At 47.9% G+C, this 27,182-nt stretch overlaps 3 protein-coding genes across 5 annotated transcripts; 2 read left to right on the top strand and 1 right to left on the bottom strand.

Moving 5' to 3' along the window:
- Positions 1-4,084: 4,084 nt before the first annotated feature.
- On the top strand, positions 4,085-8,603 carry dph7 (diphthamide biosynthesis 7). Of its 3 annotated transcripts, XM_084457678.1 has the most exons (10): positions 4,085-4,212; positions 4,486-4,659; positions 4,799-4,932; positions 5,024-5,111; positions 5,288-5,382; positions 5,511-5,671; positions 6,212-6,284; positions 6,415-6,480; positions 6,778-6,950; positions 7,429-8,603. In XM_084457678.1, the coding sequence occupies exons 2-10, from the start codon at positions 4,513-4,515 to the stop codon at positions 7,896-7,898; spliced, it is 1,407 nt and encodes a 468-aa protein (XP_084313804.1). In that variant the 5' UTR covers positions 4,085-4,212; positions 4,486-4,512; the 3' UTR covers positions 7,899-8,603. The 3 variants fall into 3 exon arrangements, with proteins under 3 accessions (XP_084313804.1, XP_084313805.1, XP_084313803.1); XM_084457679.1 differs by having other exon boundaries at positions 4,091-4,659; positions 5,514-5,671; XM_084457677.1 differs by having other exon boundaries at positions 4,091-4,659.
- A 51-nt stretch (positions 8,604-8,654) lies between these two features.
- Positions 8,655-10,861, bottom strand: mrpl41 (mitochondrial ribosomal protein L41; the record flags this gene model as incomplete). The annotated part of the gene is made up of 2 exons (XM_084457680.1): positions 10,773-10,861; positions 8,655-9,083 (listed from the first exon to the last, which is right to left on the bottom strand). The coding sequence occupies exon 2, from the start codon at positions 9,060-9,062 to the stop codon at positions 8,655-8,657; it is 408 nt and encodes a 135-aa protein (XP_084313806.1). The 5' UTR covers positions 9,063-9,083; positions 10,773-10,861.
- A 49-nt stretch (positions 10,862-10,910) lies between these two features.
- pnpla7b (patatin-like phospholipase domain containing 7b) lies at positions 10,911-27,110 on the top strand. The gene is made up of 34 exons (XM_084457328.1): positions 10,911-10,976; positions 11,737-11,771; positions 11,933-12,007; positions 12,105-12,192; positions 12,332-12,414; positions 12,629-12,732; positions 12,838-12,978; positions 13,225-13,384; positions 13,468-13,548; positions 13,661-13,789; positions 14,135-14,215; positions 14,344-14,458; positions 14,699-14,788; positions 14,883-14,989; positions 15,097-15,267; positions 15,681-15,758; positions 16,070-16,275; positions 16,371-16,502; positions 16,770-17,083; positions 17,192-17,341; positions 17,902-17,965; positions 20,061-20,229; positions 20,661-20,843; positions 21,358-21,476; positions 22,155-22,311; positions 22,424-22,540; positions 23,083-23,152; positions 23,235-23,351; positions 23,942-24,090; positions 24,727-24,879; positions 25,008-25,124; positions 25,269-25,353; positions 25,554-25,681; positions 26,004-27,110. The coding sequence occupies exons 2-34, from the start codon at positions 11,739-11,741 to the stop codon at positions 26,034-26,036; spliced, it is 3,999 nt and encodes a 1,332-aa protein (XP_084313454.1). The 5' UTR covers positions 10,911-10,976; positions 11,737-11,738; the 3' UTR covers positions 26,037-27,110.
- Positions 27,111-27,182: the final 72 nt, after the last annotated feature.

Below are 27,182 nucleotides of genomic sequence, written 5' to 3'. Positions count from 1 at the left end.
TGGTTGATTGGGCACAGTGTTGTGTGGACATCAGACAAGAAAACATGCATAAACCATTTTCTTTTACATAGGCGAAAATTGGAAATTGGTATATTTGTCACATACCTTCCATCTGCATTTTTCATTACTTTCCACCACTGGGATTTGGGGGGACTAACTGATATGTTATAAAGAACATATGTATGACACTACAACAATTGAAATTATTTCTGTTGCAATTTGTTCAAGGTTATGTCATAAAATGCCTGGACTACAGGGGCAGGGGAGCATCACTACTGATCCATAGCCAGGACTGGGATGTCCTCAGTGGAGGTCCCAAGTCAGTCTTCTAGTCATTCAGCCAGCCTGTCAGTAGATGTGCTCTACTTGTATTGATTTGTTCATACACTAGTATTCCAGCACAGGTTATGTTCTTGAATGCTTCTGGTGACTAGCAGTTCTCTTAGCAACCTAATTTAATCCCCATCACTGTTTTCAGATCCACATAGGGGAAACATATGGCTGAGAGATGTGTGGAGGAAAATCAACAGCACCCCACACACACACACACTTACATAATCAACCAAGCAAGTTCTACCTTTCTATACCACAAATATAAGTTTGAGAACCTAGGATACATACAGCCCGCCTAAGGGGGTTCTAATGTACTGACCTCCCGGCGCAGGCCTGACCCTGCTGGCAAGCTGCCTTGGGCCTAGCCAAGGAACCAGCGTTTCAGCTTCCGCTCACCTGTATGCATCTTATACCATGCTGACTGGCCTGGACTAGTCACCACATCCACAGTCTAGCCAAGTCAGAGATACCCTTGTGCATTTGACAAAACAAGTGTCATACAATTAAGGTTATCATTTGTGCAGCATGTGTGCTGTAAGTGTAAAGACAAGATACAGATCATTTTCTCCAGGTTTTATTGAATAGCTTGTAGACCACACTGAAACACTGGGCTGACAGTTCAGTTGTACAAGGCGGACCTGGGAGACCATTCAGGACACCTTGTTTGGGTCGAGGCTCTGCTTAGTCTACTGGCCCAGGTGAACCATCAAACTGGATGTACTGACGCTGAGAATGGAGATACGACACAGCTGGCCGACACTTCCTGCACTCTAAGAGGTTAGGGTTAGGGCTAGACTGAATGTAGGTTGGCATAAAATAATACATATTATTTTTAAATGTATGGAAAGATGCTGCCCATGGCTAGATCTTTATGTCTATTCAGCATGTCTGTTCTCACCCACTGAGGTCCCATCACCAAACGTGAAGCCTCAGATACAATAATAAAACAGGGGCAGACAATGAAAGATAGAGATGGACAGACAGACATGTAGACAGATAGGTTATAAAATTAGGTTATAAAATTAGATTAGAACTCAGTGTTGTGATCAGACGGTACAACCAAAATGTCACCATAGTGTAGTGATGCAGACAGAGTTATGAACACCTGCTCCTTGATTAGAAGGAGGTTATCATCTGCCCTCTGAAACATTCAGGACCAGGGCTGTACGCAGGATTTTTGTAATACCGAGGTCATTTAGTTGTGGTGCTTCAATCTGGTGCACTTTGAGAGCAAAATGAAGAGGCTAGATCTATAAAGAACAACACACATCATATTGGATTAATATCATCTTTAACTGAGAGCAGTGGAGGTCATCCAGAGAGGACACAACTTAAGTGAATGTTGATGAGAACACACCATCTATTAGAAACATGAGACTAGCTCCTCCTGTCACCTCTCTCCCAGCCTGGCCTCCTCCACTCTGATGTCCATGTTGGTCTCCTCCTGTCACCTCTCTTCCACTGTGGTGTCCATCTTGGTCTCCTCCTGTCACCTCTCTCCCAGCCTGGCCTCCTACACTCTGATGTCCATGTTGGTCTCCTCCTGTCACCTCTCTTCCACTCTTGTCCATGTTGGTCTCCTCCTGTCCCCTCTCTTCCACTCTTGTCCATGTTGGTCTCCTCCTGTCACCTCTCTTCCACTGTGGTGTCCATGTTGGTCTCCTCCTGTCACCTCTCTTCCACCTTGGTGTCCATGTTGGTCTCCTCCTGTCACCTCTCCTCCTGTCTTTTGTCCATGCTGGTCTCCTCCTGTCACCTCTCCTCCACTGTGGTGTCAATTTTCATCTCCTGTCCACAAATTAACTAAACATAAGCTATAAACACACACACCCCCACCCACCCATCCATCCACATTATTTTTGAAACTTGCCAGGATCTAATTAATGTAGTGTCTCTTTGGCTAACATCAGGTATCTCACCTCTCATCTCTATGTCCTCTCCTCCTGTCCCCTCTCTTCCACTCTCTTGTACCTCTTGGTTTCCTGTCAACAAATTATATATTTTTAACAGAAAATAATCATGCATACTGTGTATATATATACACACCTACCTGTCTATTTGTTTATCTAAGCGGCACACCTGATTAATAACTTCCATCCAATGGTATAGGACAGGAAATAAGGATGCCTGTAGAATTTCAGGAAGTAGTGGAGCTTGTGCAAAGAGCCTAATTGCTTGGCATACCAAACGCCCAGTGTTTACATGAGAAAATAAATATGATAGATTTCTTTGTAGAAGCACTGCTCTGTTTGTGCATGTGCGCAGGTACACCGCTTTGCTAATGTTAACTTGGGTCAAGAATAGCCTACACCTAGCTAGCCACGTTGTGACGGCTAGGATCATGGATGTATTCACTAACTAGCTATTTAGCTAACGAGGCATCTCAGCATCTTCGTCTACGTTCTTAAATGTGAGCATTTAGGCGCTGTCAATGTTATAACTAATTGAAAATACGTTAAAATAACTGCTTATTGTTATGTTACTTGTGTCAATCTCCCTTAGCTCGAAATACGTCCAATATGTTCGCTTGATCGTCCGCAGCTGACACTTATTAATGACAAATTAGCTTTGCGTCTCACACCCCTTCTCCTAAGAGAAAGAAGATTCGCCAAATAAAAAGTGATTCAACCGTTTCAGGCGAAATGAGTTTTTGATTGACAAGACGATTGTCAGCCTCTGATTGGCCAAAGTAGAAATTGATTGACAGTTGACCCGCCCCCTCGAGTATCTGCAACGTTTCATCCGTTTTCATCGATGTTTAGGCCGCCAAAAAGGCATTTGTTTGGGGAGAAGAAGAAGAAGGTAGGAGAATAATAATAATCCTTCGAATTTCAATAGGGCCTCGCACCGCCAGTGCTCGGGCCCTAATTATTCTGATTTTGATTCTGCTCACCACTCTATCGTTTCTGTTTTAACGTTTTGTCGGAGTTGGACCGGGCTGAACTCACCCCAGGGCTGAACCGACTAGAGGGGACGTTCCGGTGGAGCGCATACTCCCGGGCTGAACTCACCCTAGGGCTGAACTCACCCCAGGGCTGAACTCACCCTAGGGCTGACCCGACTAGAGGGGACGTTCCGGTGGAGCTCATACTCCCGGGCTGAACTCACCCTAGGGCTGAACCGACTAGAGGGGGCGTTCCGGTGGAGCGCATACTCCCGGGCTGAACTCACCCTAGGGCTGAACCGACTAGAGGGGGCGTTCCGGTGGAGCTCATACTCCCGGGCTGAACTCACCCTAGGGCTGAACCGACTAGAGGGGGCGTTCCGGTGGAGCTCATACTCCCGGGCTGAACTCACCCTAGGGCTGAACCGACCAGAGGGGCGTTCCGGTGGAGCGCATACTCCCGGGCTGAACTCACCCTAGGGCTGAACTCACTCTAGGGCTGAACTCACCCTAGGGCTGAACTCACTCTAGGGCTGAACTCACTCTAGGGCTGAACTCACCCTCGGGCTGAACTCACCCTAGGGCTGAACTCACTCTAGGGCTGAACTCACTCTAGGGCTGAACTCACTCTAGGGCTGAACTCACCCTCGGGCTGAACTCACCCTCGGGCTGAACTCACCCTCGGGCTGAACTCACCGTAGGGCTGAACTCACCCTCGGGCTGAACTCACCCTCGGGCTGAACTCACCCTGGGGCTGAACTCACCCTCGGGCTGAACTCACCCTGGGGCTGAATCGACCAGAGGGGCGTTCCGGTGGAGCGCGTGCTCCCTCGCCTGTGACGCACTGAGTTTCAGGAAGTAGGCGTCGTGCTACATGTGTGTATCTGTGGTGTATTAATACTCCTCCTTTCTCAATAGCTTGACCGTTAAACAAGCAGATAAAAATGCTAATGTTGCTACTTTTAAGTATAGCTAATAGTATAACGTCGGAAAAGGTTTGAGACAGCTACTAGCTTGCTAATGGGTGTAGTAAATAATCCGATAACAGATAGCTAGCTACCTAGCTAGCTGGTAAACACGTCTAGCCAGCTAGCTAACGTTAGTTCAAAACAGGCCAGATGATCGATCATAGACAAACCCGATATGCTACCTTTAGTTTAATGGGTTGTGCTACTACTACTATGCTGGCTGCATGGACACCTTGTAGGATGTCTTACAGCAGTGTTGCGAAATCTATTGTAAACATTTCCTTTGGATCTTGTTTTCAGATCGCAGCGGCTCAGCATGCAGAATGAATGGCGATGTCTTGGAAGTCAAGGACTCGCAGTCTCCAGGTGCTGGACACGGAGCTGAGCGCAGACACGGTGGAGTGGTGTCCCCTCCTGCAGTGGGACACTATACTGGCCTGTGGGACATATCACCTGCAGAAAGGCCAAGATGGGGTCAGTCAATGGAAGTCCAACAGCTGTCATCCTAATATGCTTTTACCACAAGGTCCATTTGTGTCCTCCTACAAAAAGATGATGAATGCAAGTTGAGTGTGAGGTACTGACCCATCTCTCATTCATTTGTATTCTCCAGACTGTGGACGAGACTGCAGCACCTAAGCGGATTGGCAGACTGTACCTGTTTCAGTTCAGACAGGAAGGACCTATGAGCCCACCCCTCACTGAGCTACAGCGCATCGACACCCCAGCTATTCTGGATTTAAAATGGTAAAAATCACAACAGGGCATTTCAGATTGTTCCATTGCCTGCAGATTTTTAATTTTTATAAATTGTCTTCATTGCTGAATCTGCTCCAAGGTGTCATGTTCCAGTCTTAGAGAGGCCAGTGCTGGGCATGGCTACAGCCAGTGGGGAGCTACAACTACACATGCTAACAGACAGTAAGGTGAGAGACAGAAGGGAGACTTCTGGTTGCTTTTAACTACACTGTTGATCTATCCAGCCCACTCAGTAAATGTTCTGTTCTGTTCTGATGCCATAACTCTAGCTCATACTGGTCTTGATATCTGTAGTCCAGAATATATTTTAGCCCCCTCTCTTATGGATGCGTGTCTCCAGTAGGAAGGTCGTTGTGGTCTGGAGCCAGTGACGAGCTCGGAACTGGGAGCTGATAGGTTAGCTCTGTCATTGGACTGGTCCACTGGGAGAGGTGACAGGTGATTAAATCTCCATGTGGTTGTGAAATAGTTAATAATTTAAAGAGTGTAATTCACTTCACAGCAGTGTTTTACAATTAAGTTAATCAAAACACAGCGTTTATGACAGTTTTTTTCTCTGTCTGCAGCAGTGATGTGCGTGTGGTGGCCAGTGACTCTGCAGGCGGTGTCAGTGTGCTGTCTCTGGGCGAGGCGGCCAGTCTGACCGTCATCTCTCAGTGGAAGGCTCATGACTTTGAAGCCTGGATCTCAGCCTTCTCTTACTGGGACACTCAACTCGTTTACTCTGGTAACACTCAGATACACATCTAATGCTGTGTTCACACCGGGCGCAAATTTTTCCTGCGGCGCGGTGAGTTTACATAGAAAGTCAATACAATTTGCGCGAACTGGGCGGCGGGCGGCGCGAATCGCCAAACTCGGTGGTGCGGCGGCCAGGATTCGCCGCACGGCGACATTGGCAAAAGTTCAATTTTTGTAACTTTCTGCGGCGGATTCGCGCGACCCATTGATACCGCGGCGAGATTGGGCGAACTGGGCGGTGCGAATTTTCTCGCCGCACCCGGTGGGAACACAGCATTACACTAGCATACGCCTCCTCTAGGTTCGCATCCCGTCACACACGTCCGGTTTTCTATCCTCGTGTCTCCACCTGAATGTCCGTATGTGGTCGTGCATGTTGACGTCAGGGTTGTACATGTTGATTTAGTGGTTCACTGTTTTAGTCATACGACATCCTGTCCTTCCTTCATGGCCAGTTGTCGACCTCATGTTTACTGTGTCTGCATGCCTGTGTGTGTCTTTCATCATGCTGAATGGAATGCACCAGGCGGGGATGACTGCAAACTTAAGGGCTGGGATCTAAGGATGGGTCCCTCTTCCCCCACTTTCACCAGCAAGAGGTGAGAGACGCCAATAGCGGGCTAAACGCATTCCTCATCATACCCATATCATCACAGCAAGTGAGTAGGGGCACCACAGATTTTCACTAAATGTAAACGTTGTTAACGTACACATTTCTTCACTTACCAGGCACTCGATGGGTGTATGCAGTATCCATAGTAACCCACATCGGGAGCACATTCTCGCAACAGGCAGGTAAAAGACCAGGATGTTTCTACTGTATTTGTGCCAATTATGAAATATTTGTAAGCCTCTGTCTTCACTGTGTCTTCCTGGTGGAATGACTGGCTAATCAGCGGTCTGTGTTAACGTCCAAAGTTGCAATGTCAGGTGTGTTAAAGAAAAACTGAGGTCACTGCAGGCACAGTTGTGATACACCCCCCTCCTCCGCCCCAGCTATGATAATACACCCCCCTCCTCCGCCCCAGCTATGATAATACACCCCCCTCCTCCGCCCCAGCTATGATAATACACCCCCCTCCTCCGCCCCAGCTATGATGAGCAGGTGTTGCTGTGGGACGGCAGGAGCATGCGTCAACCTCTGAGTGAGACCCCCCTGGGCGGAGGAGTATGGAGGCTAAAATGGCATCCTACCCATGAGCACCTGCTGTTGGCTGCCTGCATGCATAACGACTTCCACATACTTCACTGCCAGCAAGCCCTCGGTGAGTCTGAGGAACACTCGCCCCTCACTCACAATCAAGCTCACTTGGGAAAGAGGAACGTGTGCCAGGAAACCGTGTTTATAGGTTAATCGTAATCACAATTATGACCTGCAATTAACTAATCGCAAAAGGCTATAGTTAATGCCATTGATTGACAGTTAATTGCATTGAGTGTGTCGGGGGCACGCGGACGAATCATGGGTGTTTATGCAGTCTGTCGTATCACAGGCGTTCCTGTCGAGTGCGCCGTGAGCAATGTCACTGATGGACAGATAGCAGACAGACGGCATACATTTCTGATTTTAGTTTTTATACATATGAAGGTGGCACCACAAAAATGTATTTAAAATGTGAAATATTAATTGCATATAATAATCACAATTACAATATCAGGCAAATAATCACAGTTAATTTTTGTCATAATCATGCAGCCCTAGTTTTCAGAGGTGTTCCATTCTATTTCCATATGCTCCTCTAGAGGGCAGCGGAGGAGCATGTCCGATCCTAGCCTCCTACATCCTCCACAACTCCCTGGCCTACGGGGCTGACTGGTCCCGCGTGTCCCTGGACGAGCCTTCTCCCTCCTCTCCTCCGGAGACCGCCGAGCCCAGGGAGTGCCCAGCAGAGAGGGGAGGACACCTGAGGATCCAGTACGAGTCTCCCACTGCCAGCTTCGACACCTCGCTGGAGGATGATACGGGACGATACATCCCCGAGAGCATAGCTCCTCCACCCGTTAGCGCCGTAGCACCTCCCAACCCTGCCCTGGACAGTCCCTCTCTGTCCTGCCTGATGGCCAGCTGCTCCTTCTACGACCATATGCTGCATGTGTGGCGCTGGGACTGGACCCCTGAAGAGGCCAGCACCACGGAGGTGCAGGGAGGGACAGGTGCATGGGGGCAGGGAGGTGGGAGCCCGGCCGGTGCACTGGCAGAGAAGATAGTGTAAGACGGAATTGTGAATTCAAAGGACTGAGACAGAATGTATGCATATGAAATGGGAGCAACACATATCACTTCCATATGGATAGCTTGTTTGAATGTTCAAACACATACCAGCACAAGTCGTAACATATCTGAAACGAGTCTTCAAAGCTATGTTTGAATGTTACATAATGCTGAAATGCCCCTCACTGTAAACACAATAGTAACGGTCTCTGTGCTGCCGCCATGTATCCGGCATTTGGCCCACATGTGTGGACCTTTCTTTGTTTACATTTTGTGACATGAAATCATTAGTTATCTTTGTGTTTGTGTACTCTTACACCCTATTTCCCAGGTTTGTAACTGCTAGTGTAGTCATGTCTGTATGGTTCAGTTTCCATATGGTGCATCATGGATGTCAACTCATATCAAGCTGAGAATTGTGCATGTTACAATAATCATTGTTTTATTTCTGCTCATTTGAAACTTTGAAAATTACATTTTTGATCAGTACATTTCCATTATTAATTTCCATTGTTTGGATGTCTCACCCCCAAACGGCACATCTGTGTGATGGAAGTTACATTGACAAGTGGTTTGTATAATTAAATCTAGAATCATACTGATACTCAAACAGGTGAGATTAACAACAATATATGATTTTCAAATTTCAAAAAAAACTAATCACAATATACTCAGAGACATAACTCACAGTTTGCAACCTTGAGTTGTTCCCGCTACAAAAGTCAGTGGTCCAGATAGATACAGTTGGTGACTCTGCTTAACGCACAAAGTTCTTGGGGTAGAGCTTGAAAAGTTGTCCTTCCTGTTTGGGTTTGCATCCATATTTCTCCAGCTGTTCCTTATTGAATGTGCCCTCCTCAAAGTCTTTCTGAATCTGTGGAGCAACAGCCTCATTGAACAGTCTGTCGGCGTTGACTGGGAGCTCTGTTCCAGCTGGTGTGCGATATGATACATAGGGTTTGAGCTTGAATCCCACCAAGTCAGGCACCACAAACTGTGGAATCATTTCCTGCACTGGTACAAATTTCCTGCTGGAAGTCAGTCTTCCTGTAGGCTGTGCCCCTCTACCTTTATAATGAGTCCTTGAGCCACGTTTGCTAGTGAATTCAGCCATCCGATCGGCTCCTCTCACCATGCCTCGGCGAAGCGCTGACAACAGTCCCATTGCTCTGAAGAGTTACTGCACCTGTACGAAGAGAAAATGGTAACAAACTTGGCACACACATTCACTTTAATGGGTTGAGAGAACTGAATCTCTATTCACATCATGTTTATTTAATTATTTTGCACGATAAAAACTACCTCCAGTGGAGCGGAGCCACTACTCTACATCAACCCCATCTACTCATAACGTTACATATCCACGATTCACACTTTTTTTTTCCTACTGTTATCTACTAATGAGTCCTCACTTGTCTAATGTAAATCTCATGTCTATCAATCAATCTTTCCTCTCTTCCAACATTTAAGCCCCTGAAGAATGCAGAGCCGAAATGCGTCTGTCAGAAGAAAATCAATCACGTGTGTAAATAAAGAGCATATTAAAGTAGTCTTGAGTGCGGTGCGACCCTCATCCCTTATTCCCAACATGACCCTCATCCCTTATTCCCAACATGACCCTCATCCCTTATTCCCAACATGACCCTCATCCCTTATTCCCAACATGACCCTCATCCCTTATTCCCAACATGACCCTCATCCCTTATTCCCAACATGACCCTCATCCCTTATTCCCAACATGACCCTCATCCCTTATTCCCAACATGACCCTCATCCCTTATTCCGAACATGACCCTCATCCCTTATTCCGAACATGACCCTTATTCCGAACATGACCCTCATCCCTTATTCCCAACATGACCCTCATCCCTTATTCCCAACATGACCCTCATCCCTTATTCCCAACATGACCCTCATCCCTTATTCCCAACATGACCCTCATCCCTTATTCCGAACATGACCCTCATCCCTTATTCCGAACATGACCCTTATTCCGAACATGACCCTCATCCCTTATTCCCAACATGACCCTCATCCCTTATTCCCAACATGACCCTCATCCCTTATTCCCAACATGACCCTCATCCCTTATTCCCAACATGACCCTCATCCCTTATTCCGAACATGAGCCAACAATCATGACTGTTGATTAGTAGATGGTTTATCTAATGATGTTAACTATCATGACCATATTCCACACAACATGCCATATAAGGGCCGGGTTTCGGTTAAGAAGCACTTAACTCCAAAGTACTTATTAACTCCCATACAAAGGGTTCCTTAAAAAGGGTTCCTTAAGAAGGGTTCCTTAAAAAGGGTTCCTTAAAAAGGGTTCCTTAAAAAGGGTTCCTTAAGAAGGGTTCCTTAAAAAGGGTTCCTTAAAAAGGGTTCCTTAAGAAGGTTCCTTAAGAAGGTTCCTTAAGAAGGTTCTCTATCGGGAAACGCGGCATGTCTTTTGCACAACCAGTAGCTAGCCTATCTGAAGCTAGCTAGCTAGCCAGCCTAGCTGTTTAGTATTAGCCGCTACCAGCTAGCGTTCGCTTCTACTAACAGTGGGGTCTCTAGAGACTCATAACACGTTCGGACCATTAAGTCTATATTTTATTTGTTTTTTAATCCATTTTGCTCGCTAGGTATCTGCTAACGTCAACGTACCGTTAGCTACGTTACACACAAGTCTGTCTCTCTCTATGCTATCCTTAATGCATGGTGTTTAAATCACATGTCTCTCTCTATGCTATGCTTAATGCATGGTGTTTAAATCATGCTGTTAGCAAACTGGCTGAATACATTTCACATATCGTGTAGAACACATCATAATAACACATTTAACCATGCGAGATAACAACATTCATACAAAAATCGTTTGACTAACCTTGACAACTACGCTCGGGTACTTCACTTCCCAATGAAATCATTGCCAATTGGTCTAACGGAGTCGGTACTAGCCAATAGGAAGCCTCCATGCTAATGAAGTGAACGGTCAGGGATTGACGGGCTGAATGTGGACACATAAACACAAACACATAAACACACAAACTTTAACACAAAGGGGTTCGGGCCAGTTGAATTCGTGCAAGTAAGTGTATCATTATTTATCAAACATTAGCTCAGACTTGCTGATTAGATTGTATACTATGATGAACTTCTTGCAATGGCCAAGTAGTGTATTTGCATTATTTGTAACTATTGCTCAAGCTGCGGTTTTATAAATAATGTCACTTATTAGAATTCAGTCAGCTACCTTGTACCGCCTGGCTTCATAATCAGCGGGCTAAACAACTATAAGGTTATATCTTCATATAACTCAATGCTGTGTACCTTTCTTTTTGTGTGCCTGCGTGTTACACTACAGCGCTGTGATATAAGAGCTTGTTTATCAACTGACCAGGGAAAAGTCCAATAGTCACACAGATAGCAGCTATGCGCAAGCATCGAATCCGAGTTTTGCTAGTTAATAAGTTTTTCTCCTCTTGAAGAATATTTGATTTCACCAATAACTGTTTTATGAATGAATAATATGTTTACAAGGTTCTCATAGACTAGCCTAGGCCTATGATTTCTCCCTGCGTGTGGTCGAGTCATTCCCTTATTTGGGTATCTGGTTACAGTTGCCAGTCAAGCCAAAGCCTTAATATACTGTGGCAGTTGTTCCCAAACCTACTGTTATAGTAAACCTCAGTTTCTCTCATGCTTCTGTTAGGTGCACTTTTTGCTTTGTGCTCCAGATTTAGTTGTGTTCTACTGCTCAATCATGTTGCATGATTTTAGTATGATCATGTCATCACCTGTTGCAAAAATGGTATTACAATTATAACTGTTTGTGCCTTATTGTTCAGGAATGGATGACGAGGAAAGCTGCAGTATTTACCCGGTATGTTGCTGTAATTCATTACGTTCGGGGTTGTTGTGTCTTGTTGTTCATCCTCCTCATGCTTATTACACTCTTTATTACTCTTTACTCACAAACATCTAATGCTATTGAACTAGGCTTACCTCATCCTTTCACTCTGTGTTTTCTGTTGTTTTTTTCAGAGCCTGTTTCCACTGAGTAATGAGATCAAGGCGAGGATGCAGCAGCTTGTGGAGGACCGAACTGAGACCACCATGGTACCCAACTTTTTGGTGCTTTCCTGTCTGCCCAGTCTACCTAACTGTAACTGTTTGAGACCAGTTTGATCAGCATCTGTCCGGTTCTTCTCCACAGTGGACAGGGATGCTGATAGGGGCCGTGGCGTCCGTTTCTCTCATCAGCGTTGTGGTGTTTCTCCTCTACAGAAGATACAAGCTGTCCAGTCAGTATTTCCTGCCTATCTTCTCTCTCAGAGATCACTTGATGTAGAAATGTGTGTTCTCATCAGACGAGCTTGTATACTTATGTGTTACTGTTTCAGTGAGATGAAGCTCATGGCGCTGAGTGAATGTGTTTTTCAGAGACGCAGCAGGCTGGCGTTCCTCACTATCGCTTCAGGAAGAGAGACAAGGTCATGTTCTATGGCAGAAAGATCATGAGAAAGGTCAGTCCACAACCTGCTCACCTTGATGTCTTGACCCTCTCTGTGACCTGCTTGCCCTGAGGCTGTGACTGCCCCAGGCCCACAGAGGCGCATGTCATTCACTGCGAACAGAAGGATTATACAGTGCGGAATACAGTAGCTGATGTCATATTACACAGGCACAGTGTTGCTGTGAAATCCTTCAGCGTTCCCCCTCCCCCCTCCCATCATCCAGCTTTCCTCCGCCCAGGCCTTGTCCTCCGCCGGGACCCTCACCTCAAACTCGGCACCTCGGCAGCGAATCAGGAAAAGAACTAAAGTCCTGTCCATCGCGCGCAGGTAAGACACGATTGCGCCCTGTGATGTTAGCATTCAGGTGGTGTAAGATGGTGTTCTGCTTGAACGGCGCGTACCCACACCATGTGTGCTGCTGGCTGCTGCTAGGATCCTGCACATCCGTAAGGAGCCCCCCACCCTGCAGCCCAAGGAGCCGCCCCCCTCCCTGCTGGAGGCCGACCTCACAGAGTTTGACGTGCAGAACTCTCACCTGCCCTCCGAGGTGCTGTACATGCTGAAGAACGTCAGGTGAGGGGGCACGCGTGCGCACACGCACGCACACACACACACACATACACACACACACACACACACACACACACACACACACTTATTCATGGAAACTCATCCACACTCAACTGATAAGATTAACTGTTATATTGAGTGCATTCCCAACAGTAATAAATCTCATCATGGTGTGTGCGTGTGTGTGTGTGTGCGTGCGTGCGTTCGTGTGTGTGTGTGTGTGTGTGTGTGCGTGTGTGTGTCGTCCAGGGTGCTGGGACACTTTGAGAAGCCCCTGTTCCTGGAGCTGTGTCGCCACATGGTGTTTGTGCAGCTGCACGAGGGGGAGGGGCTCTTCCGTCCCGGCGACACTGACGACAGCATCTACGTGGTGCAAGATGGCCGCCTAGAGCTCTGCATCCACGAGAGTGTAAGAGCGCTACAGTCTCGGTGTCCACGTTCACTCAATCCAAAGAGAGTGAGATTATGAGATTATTTCTCCTGTCTTCATAGGACGGCACAGACGCAGTGGTGAAGGAGGTGCTTCCAGGAGACAGTGTCCACAGTCTGCTCAGTATCCTGGATGTCATTACTGTAGGTCAAGTCTTTGTCTTCTGCTTCTCGCCATCTGGCTTAGCTACTGATCTGACACGGTCCTCTCCAGTGATGTGATTTAAATCCTCTCTACAATCTCCATGTATCTCAGGGCTACCCAGGTCCATACAAGACTGTGTCCGCCAGGGCTGCCACGCCCACCACCGTCCTGCGTCTGCCGGCCACTGCCTTCCTGTCTGTGTTTGAGAAGTACCCAGAGACTCTGGTCCGCGTCATCCAGGTACCAGAGCCAATGACAGACTGAACTTCATAGTATAGAGAGCAATCTAGAGAAATCTAGTCATCGGACAGTCTTTTTTTATTTGCATTTTAAGAATGATATGACAGGAATTGCATAAGTTATGAATACAGTAAAATAGGTAGGTAAAAATATGAAAGAAACAGATACAAAGGGAATGACTAAGCCATTTCAGCTTCAGGTGAGGCACATGTGATAAAACAGCCAAACTCATAATGCAAAGTCACTCGGTATTTTGGTATTCTCAAGAACACAGTGGCGGTGCTGTGTTCGTGCAGTGCAGCCTTTGTGGTTGTGCCCTTGTTCATTTCTTGCCCCCCCGTGTAGATCATCATGGTCCGTCTGCAGAGGGTGACCTTCCTGGCCCTTCACAACTACCTGGGCCTGACCACGGAGCTCTTCAACCCGGTACCCCTCACACTCCACTCACGCCATTCAGGGAAAGAATATCTGAAAGAATAGATGGGCTGTTTGCCATTGTCCATTGGTGATGGGAACCATTAGAGCTGATGGTTGCGTGTATGGGTGTGTTTCAGGTGAGCCAGGCTATCCACCTGGTGTCAGTGGCCAGTGTGCTGGGAGAGACCAACCCAGGCAGGGGTCTACGTCGACAGCACTCTGGGTCTGAGGAATCTGGCTCAGTAGGCACAGGTAGGTCACACAAGGATCGCTACGAATGTTGTATACTGTTTCTTTTAAATCTGTTCTCATTGTGTTTATATGATTTATGTTTTTATCCATTTCTTTTTATGTAAAGCACTATGTGCTACATTATGAGTGGTGCTATAGAAATAAAATGACATTGGCTGTCGCAATACTGCACTTCTGTGAATAGTGTGGTCGTGCATGTAAACAAGTAGCTCGGCGTGTTGTTTTGTTCTGTTGTTACAGAGAGAGAGAGCGGGAGGTCAAATCTCCCAGAGAGCCCCACCACCAAGTTCAGGAAGTCTCGCTCCCAGTCCAGTCCCATGGCGGTGACGGGTATACAGTAGCTACTGTACAGGTCACTGTCCTCATCTCGGACTGTAAGGCCGGTGACTTATGTACCGTAACTGCCGAGTGTGTCTTTCCCCAGGTGAGATGGCCGCAGACCTCAACATGGCGTACGAGAGAGCAAGGGTTGGAGAGCAAGAGAAACAGGGAGCAAAAGAAGAGACTCCACCGAGTCCTGCTGCGCACAAGGTCTGGCCTTCCTCCGTCAGGAGTGTCCATGCGCTGCCCTGGTCATAGAGGACGCCTTTCAAAACCAGTCCCTCTCGTCCATCTGTCCCTCTCTTCCTCCTCTGCAGTCCATCCTGAAGAAGAGTGTGACCATGGTCCAAACTCCCCCGGCTGTGTACCACTACTGTGAGGCTGGAGGCCCGTCTGGGGGCCCGTCTGGGGGCCACGTGCACTACAGCAAGGTCAACGCTATCTTCCAGGCTGCCAAGAAGGACCTCCTGAAGGTCATCCAACTGCAGGTGCGGTTACTCTATTCTGCTTCCTTCCCGCTTTGAGGAAGTGACCGGGTCTAATAGACCTGGACTGGTCAAAAGACTGGGTCTAATAGACCTGGACTGGTCAAAAGACTGGGTCTAATAGACCTGGACTGGTCAGAAGACTGGGTCTAATAGACCTGGACTGGTCAGAAGACTGGGTCTAATAGACCTGGACTGGTCAGAAGACTGGGTCTAATAGACCTGGACTGGTCAAAGCAAGCTTACGACCACACAACGTTCGCCGAAAGTCATGTCAGATCAGTGCCAACTTCAAGGTGTCAGCTATTGAATTCGTAGAATTCATGTGCAGCAGAGGCCCTTGTGTCTGCACGCCCCATAACCCTGCGTTCCTACCTCTATGTGTGTGTGTGTGTGTGTGTGTGTGTGTGTTCCAGGACCCCAGCCTGCTGGAGGGCAGGGTGACTCTGCGCCAGGTCAAGGCAGGCTGTGTGGTGGCCAGCCAGGGGGATCAGGTCAGCCTGCATGCTGGTGCACGTTACTCCTGCTATGCCCTGAGGCAAGGGCTAGATTAAACCCCTGCTTCATAACTCAGCTCTTGTCAGATTGAGCTCTGTGTGTCTGTGTGTGATAGTTTATACAGACTATCCAAAGGGATTCCCACATTCAAAGCAGAGACGATCCAAGCATGGCTTCAATATGAATTTCAATCTCACATCCTTGTTAGAAACATCACGCTCCGTTAGAAAGAGCTCACTCACCCACCTAGGACCAATGGCGGTTTGACGTCAGTCTCTCTGTGTGCCACCCTGCGTGCCCCTGGCAGGACGCCAGCGTGCAGTTTGTGATCTCCGGGTCGCTCCACGTGTACCAGCGCATGATCGACCGGGAGGAGGACACGCTGCTGTTCGTCTGCCACAGCGGCGAGCTGGTCGGCCACCTGGCGGTGCTGACCGGAGAGCCCCTCATCTTCAGCGTGCGAGCGCACCGGGACTGCAGCTTCCTGTCCATCTCCAAGGCCCACTTCTACGAGTAGGTGTCCGCTCCAACGCCAGCGTGAACTCGCTCGCACGCACACAGACGCCCTTGATGGCTAGCTGATGGTGTGTGTGTGTGTGTCCACGCAGGATCATGCGCGAGGAGCCCAGGATGGTGTTGAATGTAGCTCACACAGTGGTGAAGAGAGTCTCGTCCTTCGTGAGGCAGATTGACTTTGCGCTGGACTGGATGGCGGTGGAGGCCGGTCGCACCGTCTACAGGTTGGCAATGAACTGACCCAGACCGCAACCTGCAGCTTCTAGCTGCTTCCTCCTAGCTCACTTCTGCGCTACACTGAACATTTAAACGTGCATGCACTGTCTGTGTGTCTCTCTCTCTTCCACTTTTTCTCTTTCTCTCTCCCTGCCTTCCTCACTCTCTATTTCCCTCCCTCTCTCCCTCCCTCTCTCTGTCTCCCCCTCCTTCTCCTTCCCTCTCTATCCCCGTCTCTCTCTCTCTCTCTCTGTCTCTCTGTCTCTGTCTCTCAGACAAGGAGACAAGTCGGACAGCACTTTCATCGTCCTCAGTGGCCGCTTGAGGTCAGTCATCGCCAAGGACGACGGGAAGAAGGAGCTGACCGGCGAGTACGGCCGCGGTGACCTCATCGGCGTGGTGGAGGCCCTGACCCATCTGGACCGGGCCACCACGGTGCACGCCGTCAGAGACTCCGAGCTCGCCAAGCTGCCAGAGGGGGCGCTGAGCTCCATCAAGAGGCGCTACCCCCAGGTAGTCACCAGGCTGATCCACCTGCTGGGACAGAAGATCCTGGGGAATATGCAGCAGGGCAACGGACCCCTGGCAGGTTTGTGTGTGTGCGTGTGTGTGTGTGTGTGTGTGTGTGTGTGTGTGTGTGTGTGTGTACTGTTTTATCCATGCTCATGCCTCCCCTGCCCCCTCCCCTCTCCTCCAGCCCCTAGCCTGGCCCTGCACACCCCCAGCAGTAAGTGGGACGTGGGGAACCCGGCCTCGAACCTGTCCACCGTCTCCATCCTGCCCGTGTCGGAGGACGTCCCCCTCACAGCCTTCACCCTGGAGCTGCAGCACGCTCTCACCACCATCGGTACGGTCGCGCAGCCTCATCCCTCAGCGCCGCACACCCTCATTCAGTCTGGCACCTTTGTTTTGTGCAACGCTGACTAGGGTTGCAAAGGGGCAGACAATTTATGTGTATATTATATTTAGATTTTTCGGGTTTGGGTTAGGTGTAATAAAGGGTTAAAAATGAAGCCTTTTGGACATTATTTCAGCTTGTTACCTCGCAGATTCTGAAAATAGACACTTTAAGGATAAAGAAAAATCAGGTGGGATAAAAAAATCCGGGGCGTTGCGCGTGGACCCCTATTTCCATCTAGACTAAACCCAATTTGGTAGCCAATTGACCCCGACCTAGTGTCCAGTTACCCCCTGGTGAGGATTAGTCACTCAACACGGCCGGTTACCCCCTGGTGAGGATTGGTCACTCAACACGGCCGGTTGGTGATGCGAAGGGGAGAGACAACTCCTTGACTCTCAACTCGCAACAGTAATTCCTGTTAATTCCCATGGAAAGTTTCCAACTTTGAATATTCCTGGAATTTTGCAAACCTAATGCTGACTTGATTGTTTTAATCACTCTTCCAGGTCCCACCTTACTCTTGACCAGTGACATCATCAAGCAGCGACTGGGAGCTGCAGCACTGGACAGGTAGGAGTGATGTCATTCTCTTTCTCTCTCTCTCCTGTCTCTCTCTCTCTCCTCTGTCTCTCTGTCTCCCTCTCTCTCCCTCTCTGTGTCAGGAATAGCAATTCGCCTTGATGTGCACACACACACACACACACACACACACAAATCAAAACAATTTCATTTACCTTGATCCTGAGAGTGTGTTTGACCAGAGTTAGAGCACACCAACGCCTGACATGGATTACTTTCCTCTGATAGAGACAGAAAAAACCCAATGAAGGGTTATTAGAGAGTTATTGTAACATTGCGTTTCGAGTAAAAAAAAATAAAAAAAATTAAAACACACATCATGCTTTTCATGAAACTCATTGGAGGGGTGTAGCATGGGCCAATTTAGAACCCATTTCACTTTGGTGTGCACAGAGCCACGAAATGCATTCAGAGGGAGGTGTGTGCTCTCTGAGCACCATTTCGAGTTCTTTCATGATTTTAGAGCGCAATCAACTTTTAACGAGGACAAAATGAAGTCCATCCATTCATCCAACTTTGCCCTCGAGCACAGCATTCCATAGGCCATACCATAGATAAGACCTGCCGTATTACGCGGTTCACCACGGATCTTTCAAACGTTAAGCTCTTTTCATTTTTTCCAGTAATCCAAACTCCATATCCAATTCCTGTTTTTATTTTAGATCATTGACTCACACGAACAAACCAGTTCCTAGGCTGTTGTTCAATGATTACAGATCCGATTTCAGAACGTTAGTCCCAATTAAACTGTATATTTGCGCCACATTGGACAGACAGTTGGTGTATTCGTAAAAACATTCACACACCCTAATATTATATATTTATTCACAAACACAACTTCTGCATAAGGATTGTTGACATAAACTCATTCTTACGTCTCGACATACTCAAGTCTCGTCATAATATGGGAGCTATGACATGAAGGAATGGATGAAGGACTTAAAACAAATTGATAATGAGGACTATATATTGGAACATTTGGACTGAAATAGATTATTGAATAGAGGATATTATTCAAAAAGAAAAGAGCAGGAGTGCTCGGAAGTTCAGACAGGTGTGATGAAGGTGCTATTGGTCGGGAACACAAAAGACATGAGTTGGGAAGCCTCCCGTTTTTACTATTTTGGCAGGTTGCTTTGAACAAGAGAATATTATTATAATATTAACGCCAAATTCAGGATACTCATGACAGAACCTGCGTTGTTATGAACGGAACGCTGCTTGGCTGCTAGAATAGGCTGCTAGAATAAGCTAGCCATCTTATGGCAACAGTCTCTCCTCGTGGCTAGAAATAAGACGAGACAGAGAGATGGGCGGAGGAGGAGAGGGAAGAGGAGGAGGAGAGAGAGGGAGGGAGGAGGAGGAGAGAGAGGGAGAGGAGGAGGAGGATGAGCCAGAGAGAGAGGGAGGAGGAGGAGCCAGAGAGAGAAGGAGGAGACACGCCCTCTCCTCCTCCTCCTCTCTCTGGCTCCTCCTCTCTCTCTCTCTCTCTGGCTCCTCCTCCTCCCTCTCTCTTTCTGGCTCCTCCTCCTCCCTCTCTTTCTCTGGCTCCTCCTCCTCCCTCTCTCTCTCTCTGGCTCCTCCTCATCCCTCTCTCTTTCTGGCTCCTCCTCCCTCTCTCTTTCTGGCTCCTCCTCCTCCCTCTCTCTCTCTCTGGCTCATCCTCTTCCTTATGCTAAAAATGTTAGCGATCTAAAAGTCTGCTATTTTTTGGCATTTTGGGTCTTTCAGGATCCAAACCGCTAGAGAGGTAGACCCTCTCTAGAGAGGTAGACCCTAGAGAGGTAGACCCTAGAGAGGTAGACCCTAGAGAGGTAGACCCTAGAGAGGTAGACCCTCTCTAGAGAGGTAGACCCTAGAGAGGTAGACCCTAGAGAGGTAGACCCTAGAGAGGTAGACCCTAGAGAGGTAGACCCTCTCTAGAGAGGTAGACCCTAGAGAGGTAGACCCTAGAGAGGTAGACCCTAGAGAGGTAGACCCTCTCTAGAGAGGTAGACCCTCTCTAGCAGTCCCTTTCCTTCTGTGAGGAAAACACTAGGCCTTTAAAAAAAAAAAGCTTGAAAGATGCACTCTTTTTTCTGCTCAGCGTCCACGAGTACCGCCTCTCCAGTTGGCTGGGCCAGCAGGAGGACATCCACCGCATCGTGCTCTACCAGTCCGACCCCACCCTGACCCCCTGGACCCAGCGCTGCATCCGGCAGGCCGACTGCATCATCATCGTGGGCCTGGCCGAGCAGGAGCCCACCGTGGGCGAGGTGAGGCCTGAACGTACCCCAACGCCGCCTCTGGCTCTGTCTTCGGGACTTGGCTCGTCTGTGCTAAGCTGGTTATAATGACCGTGTGACGATTAACCAGCTCTAAATGGCTTCTTGACGAGCCTCATTAGGATTAAAACCTATTAGGGTTTAATTAAAGCCAAGGAGCTGCTAATGCGAGATTGAGTGACTGCGGTACTGTCCCCCGGTACTGTATCTGATTGACTTTGCTAATTCATTATCTCGCGCTGCTTTTTCCATCTTCGTACGCGGCACTCTCATGGCGATTCGCGTATCCTCACTCTCCGTCTGATAGAAACGCACATAGATGTGTCCACATGACGGTCACACAAGATTGCGGTGGTGCACCGGCGGAATACGGTGCTCACCTGTAGCGTTGGGTTGACCCCGTGCCCTCTGCGGCCCCCCAGCTGGAGCGGATGCTGGAGGGCAGCGCGGTGCGGGCGCAGAAGCAGCTGGTCCTGCTGCACAGGGAGGACGGCCCCCCGCCCAAGGGCACCGCGGAGTGGCTGAACATGAGGAGCTGGATCTCCAGACACCTGCATATGTCCTGCCCACGCAGGGTCTTCTCCAAGAGGAGTCTGCCCAAACTGGTACACGCTAACACGCACACACACACACACACATACACATGCACACAAAAATACAACCACTATGTGTGTGTGTATGTTTTTATGTCTGTGATGTTTGTGTGTTTGTTTCAGTTGTACTTGTTTGTTGACTTGTTTGTGGTAACGTTATTGTTTTTGCCCTTCTTGTAACTGTAATGTCCCTATTTTGTTTATGTTGCATGTTATGCTTCATCTCAAGGGGTTTTCTCCTAATAAACAAACTTGTATCATCATCATCGTTGTCACACACCGTGACGTCCTGCTACTGTTGAGTCTCTTCAAAGATGTCCACCTACTCACCCGACCGCCAGCGAGCCCATTACCTCATACATTAGCAGTGATACCCTCCTGGGTGTTGAAAGACAGCTTTTCCCCAGTTTGCCTTGACCTCTTTCCTTGCCTCTGCCCGTGTGTGTCTGTGTGTGTCTGTGTGTGTGTGTGTGTGTGTGTGTGTGTGTGTGTGTGTGTGTGTGTGTGTGTGTGTGTGTGTGTGCAGAGAGAGATGTACCAGCGTGTGTTCCAGAAGACTCCAGACCGCCACTCTGACTTCTCCCGCTTGGCCAGAGTGTTGACAGGCAACGCCATCGCCCTGGTGCTGGGGGGAGGTGGAGCCAGGTACGGCTACACACACACACACACACACACACACACACACACACACACACACACACACACACACACACACACACTTATAACAGACAAGGGTTGTAGCACAATTCCTTACATCAGCTTACTTCTTTGCTGATGCTTATTCATGTGAACCCTGCAGTGGTCATTTAACACTTCTGTGATTGTTTGGTGTTTCTCTCTCTCTTTCCTGTCTGCTGGTTGTTCTGTTGGTCTTCTCTGACGACTTGTCTTTCTGTCTGCCGTCTCTCTTTCTTCCTTGCTCTGGCTTGTCCTGGAGCAGTACCAAGGTGGGTACTGGTGAGGCCGTGGCTCAGGAGGTGGAGCGGGTCGGCGGTTCAAATCCCGGCTCCTCCTGTGCACATGTCGAAGTGTCCTTGGGCAAGACACTGAACCCCAAATTGCTCCCAACAAACAGTCTAGCACCTTGCATGGCAGCTGCCGCCATTGGTGTGTGTATGTGTGTGTAAATGGATGAATAAGAGGCTATTGTAAAGCACTTTGGATAAACGCGCTATATACAAGTGCAGTCCATTTACCATTCCTCTCCCACACACAGCTACGAGCGTCCCTGCTTACCAATGGCCCTCTTCCTTACTCAACCAGCTGTCTTTGGCTCTGGTCTGAGGTTGTCGTTTTTATTGGAGTCTTTGTTTTTTGTGTCAGGGGGTGCTCTCAGGTCGGCATCCTGCGGGCGATGATCGAGTCAGGCATCCCGGTTGACATGGTGGGGGGCACCTCCATCGGCGCCCTGATGGGGGCGCTGTACGCCGAGGAGAGGAGCAACAGTCGCATGAGGGTCAGAGCTCGGGAGTGGGCCATGGTGAGTGCCGTAGAAGCGTCTGGGCTAATCGATCCCTTTACATATGAACACTAGAGAGACAGAATATCATCCGTGGTTTGTGATTCTTCTTCTAAATTGTCCAACACCTCAGGACATGACCTCCATCTTCAAGAAGGTCCTGGACCTGACCTACCCTGTGACCTCCATGTTCTCCGGGGCCTCCTTCAACTCCAGCATCAGTTCGGTCTTCAAGGGCAAACAGATAGAGGTGGGGGCGGAGGTTACGATTAGGATTTAAAGGCCCAATCCCAATCCCCCCCTTAGCCCTAGCCCTTTGCCCTACCCCTACATTTTGCCGCGTAGGGTAGTGTGTCCCTGAAATTTGGTCAGATTATATATTACACTATAATAATATGAATCATACTGTCACATCCCAAATCAACTCAAACTTTATTTGTATAGTGCATTTCATGCACAGAGGCAACACAATGCGCTTTACAGAGAGCAATGGGGGGGATGGACAAAGATCCTAACCCTACATTTTCTTGAATTCCGATTCAAAAAATTCCGATTGATGACGTCGTTACTGGTGTGCCATTTCTTAGGTAAAGATTTCACTATCCCTTGTGGCTCCGTTCTGAAGGGCCACTACCCAGTCGTGGGCATTCCAAAACTAGGGGCTAGGGCTAAGGGGGAGTATTGGGATTGGGCCAAAATTACCACTAGCATGTTCTTACATCTTACAATTTAGTATTAGGTCAAAATCTGTTACATTAGTCATAAACGCTGTATGTCTCTTCCCTCTTAAAGGACCTATGGATCCCTTACTTCAACATCACAACTGATATCACTGCTTCATCCATGAGGGTTCACACTTATGGTTGGTCCTTGCTCTCTAGTCCCTTGTTGTTGATCTTTTTCCCCGTTCATGGTCCTAACTCCAGGCGCATCTCTGTCTGCAGGTTCTCTGTGGAGGTATGTCCGGGCCAGCATGTCTCTGTCTGGGTACCTTCCTCCTCTCTGTGATCCCAAGGATGGACACCTGCTCATGGACGGAGGATACATCAATAACCTTCCTGGTCAGTGGCTTCTACAGTATCTGTAGGACATGCTAGATACCGTAGGGCTGCACGATTATGACAAAATATAATAATTGTGATTATTTGCTTCAAAATGGTAATTATGATTAATAATTGTGATTAATATTTAATAATATTAATATATAATAACCAAAATGCTCCCAAATCACGGACGTTGATCCCTTTCTTGCTACTAACTCACTGACCTTGTTTTCTCTCATTTTGTCACTACTCACGGCTGCAGGTACTCTTGTGACACTTGTCTTGACCTACTGCTATCGGTCTTCTCAGTGAAATTGCTGTGCACAGCGCACTCAGCGGGAACGCATGTGATTGGTCAGACAGCATAAGGGCCTGTGATTCGTCCGTGTAGTCCTAGCACACTCAATTCAAAGCAAAATTATTAATCACATTAATTGCGGCCTTTTGCCATTAGTCAATCGCGGAGGTCATAATCGCGATTTCGATTAATTGTGCAGCCCTAAGATACCGTAGATATCATGTCAGTATGAGTGCAATTGCAGCATCGGGCGTGAACGTGTACCGTACACGGGAGATAACATGCGTCACGGTCGTCTCACTCCTCGCAGCTGATGTCGCTCGCTCCATGGGGGCCAAGGTGGTGATCGCCATCGACGTGGGCAGCCGGGACGAGACTGACCTCACCAACTACGGCGACTCGCTCAACGGCTGGTGGCTGCTGTGGAAACGCTTCAACCCGCTGGCGGCCAGAGTGAAGGTGAGACCTGCACGCCGCTGAAGTCTCTCTCCAGACTCAAATGTAACATTGAATACTACATAATGGAGTCTGTGCCACTTCGCCCCCCAATCTGGTGTTCTGAGGGCGTATCGTCAAAATCGAATGAGTGACAGGTCGTGGCAGCAAATGAGAGGCGCTTATCCAGGTTAGATGGGCGGGGCATATCTATGGATGGGAGCGCCTGATTGCGAAAGTCGTTATTGATTGGTTGCGCAGGGATTCCTGCGAAACCAATGAATTGCCAGGATTTGAGCACCAGATTTTTGCATGAATTGTCCCTTTTAAACTGACCTGACGAAGATCCAAACAGATTGAAACGTTGTCACCCAAATAAAGAATTTATCTATAATCGGAGTGCGGGTTCCATCCTATTCTACTACTGAAGTGTCCCAGACCCATAGAGAGATCTGCAGCATGCAGTAACGTAGTTAGCGTATCTTACGTAGTGTATCAGCGAAAGAACCCTCATGGGTCTGGCGTTGAGACCTCCTCCATTGTACAGTAGCAGTCCAATCGGACCGTGTTCAGATCCTATCCTACTGCTGCGTTTCGCTCCCAGTCCATTTAACCCTAACCCTAACCCTAACCCTAACCCTAACCCCCCCCCCCCTCAAGGTGCTGAACATGGCAGAGATCCAGACCAGGCTGGCCTACGTGTGCTGCGTCAGGCAGCTGGAGTCGGTGAAAGACAGCGAGTACTGCGAGTACATCCGGCCGCCCATCGACCGCTACGGCACGCTGGAGTTTGGCAAGTTCGACGAGATCGCCGTGAGTGACCCACTGTTCCTCTCGCCGTCCCTACGGCGCTCCCGTCTGCTCCCTCTAATCCCAGCCTCTAATCCCAGCCTCTAATCCCAGCTAATCCCTCCATCCCTCTGTCCCTCTCTCTGTCCCAGGAGGTGGGGTACCAACATGGGAAGACGGTGTTTGACGTGTGGCAACGCAGCGGGGTCGTGGACAAGATGATAAAGGACAGACATCAAGAGGAGTTCCATAAAACCAAAAATTGCAATGTGAGTTCCACGGGTCATCTCATCTGCAATCTAGCAATCTGGTTGAGGTCATACATTATTAATGTACTTTCTGTCTGAAGGAAGTTAGCTCTCTAATGATAACCAATGCTCTCTCTCTGGCTGGTTTCTCTGTTTGTCCACTAGGTGGTTACTTGTCCCAATGCCTCCTTCACTGACTTGGCTGAGATTGTGGCCAGAATTGAGCCAGTCAAACAGGCGCTAATGGAAGGTGAGAGGAAGACGTACAGTAGAATCTGATTAGTTTTACAACGACAAGTACTCATTCCTGGGTTAAGGTACATTTGCTCTTGATGATGCATCCTGCTCTCTCTCTCTCTCTCTCTCCCTCTCTCTCTCTCTCTCTCTCTCTCTCTCTCCATCTCTCTCTCTTTCTCTCCCTCTCTCTCTCTCTCTCTCTCTCTCTCTCAGAGGAGTTCTCAGAGGAGTACCCGACGGACTACGATGAGGAGGCAGTGGAAAGTGCCCTGTCTGACTTTGAGATGTCCTGTCCCAACAGTGAACACACCGAGGGGGAGTCTGCTGAAACTGCTGATACAGTATGTACTGTACCAGGGGAACAGACAGTATGTACTGTACCAGGGGAACAGGCAACGCACAAACACTTCATCCCCCAAGTTTCCTTTTCAGCTGAATATGAGAGAACTTAACTAGCACAGCAGCACATGAACTTGGTGTCCAGAGCTGTTTCATATTTCACACCAAAGTTTGTCTGGTCTGTACACTAAATCTACTTTTGTGTTGTTTGATCGTCTGGCCTCATTCCCAGCCAATAACACATCTTTCAGACAAGAACGAGTGTGACGCTGGTTCTGCTTCTATCCAATTGTTTTAGTTTTTTTTCTCTCTCCCGTCTCTCAGGATGAAGACGCTCAGATGAAGATCAGATTTTGACGTCAGACTCAGAATGAGGCGGTGCTGGCCCATGACATCCATCAGATACTTGACACAGGGACTGCGTCACCATTCTGTTGCCAGTTATCATCAAAGCATGTCTAGTTTTAAATGCAGTATTATGTATCATTTGGGGGAAATGCACTTCTTCCACAGTGAGTCTGTCCCTTTTTAAAGACCTACTCTGGAACAGGGGTTTTGTGTTTTGTTCTATCATTAATTTGATCTATTGAACTGATTCAATGGATCAAATTAATTCTAGATTAATTCCATTCAGAGCAGGGACTGATATACAATATATTACTGATATCACACACGCACACACACACACACACACACACACACACACACACACACACACCAGAGAGGTCTAGAATGTAATGTGAAGTGTGCACTGATGGAAGGGAGTCAATATAAGCACAATTTCTAAACTATAATAAGCTGTCTCCTAGTCTCACATACTCATTTAATCCAACAACCATTACAAGAGCATTTGACTAACCTGTTACTACATAACCTGTCTCGTTTTCAGATCAAAATCTGTACTCAGCTGCTATCTAAGTCACAGCGTTCATGCATTTAGAACAACTTGTACTATGGCCTAAATGGCATTATCGTTGTAATGCAAGTATATCAATGCAATTTTATACTCTTTTTTGCTGTCATGGGTGCCTTTCACAATCATGGTGGTGAACGAACTGCTCCTTGATCATTGAAGAGGTTGATTGTAGCTGGAGCTTGACTCATGGGTAACTATAAGGGAACGAGCGAACGATCTAATAAGATTGGGTAGCATACAATAGGCCTATGTAATTGTATTATTTTAGTATAAAATTGATGTTGTTTTAGTTGTCATCGCTGCAGATTAATGTTAGAGTATTTCTATGTTGTTATTTTCCTTTGTTTGAAGGAAACGGTGCCATATTATCAGGGATTTGTATGTGAAATTGTCTACGTAGATGTTTGTTTGTTAATAGGCCTACTGCGGGGAAGCAGCAGTAGACCTACGCTTAATTCATTTTATTTTACTTTGGAAGATGACTAATACATTGCACTGCCTTATTAAAATGTAGTCCGTCCTTTTATCTGAAAAGCCTCTTCGAGTTAATGTTTGTGCCTACTTAGCTATGCTAATCATTTACCCGC

The sequence above is a fragment of the Borostomias antarcticus genome, assembly GCF_949987555.1.
Source record: "Borostomias antarcticus genome assembly, chromosome: 23".
Taxonomy (NCBI): domain Eukaryota; kingdom Metazoa; phylum Chordata; class Actinopteri; order Stomiiformes; family Stomiidae; genus Borostomias; species Borostomias antarcticus.
This window is presented reverse-complemented; position numbering and strand designations above follow the sequence as displayed.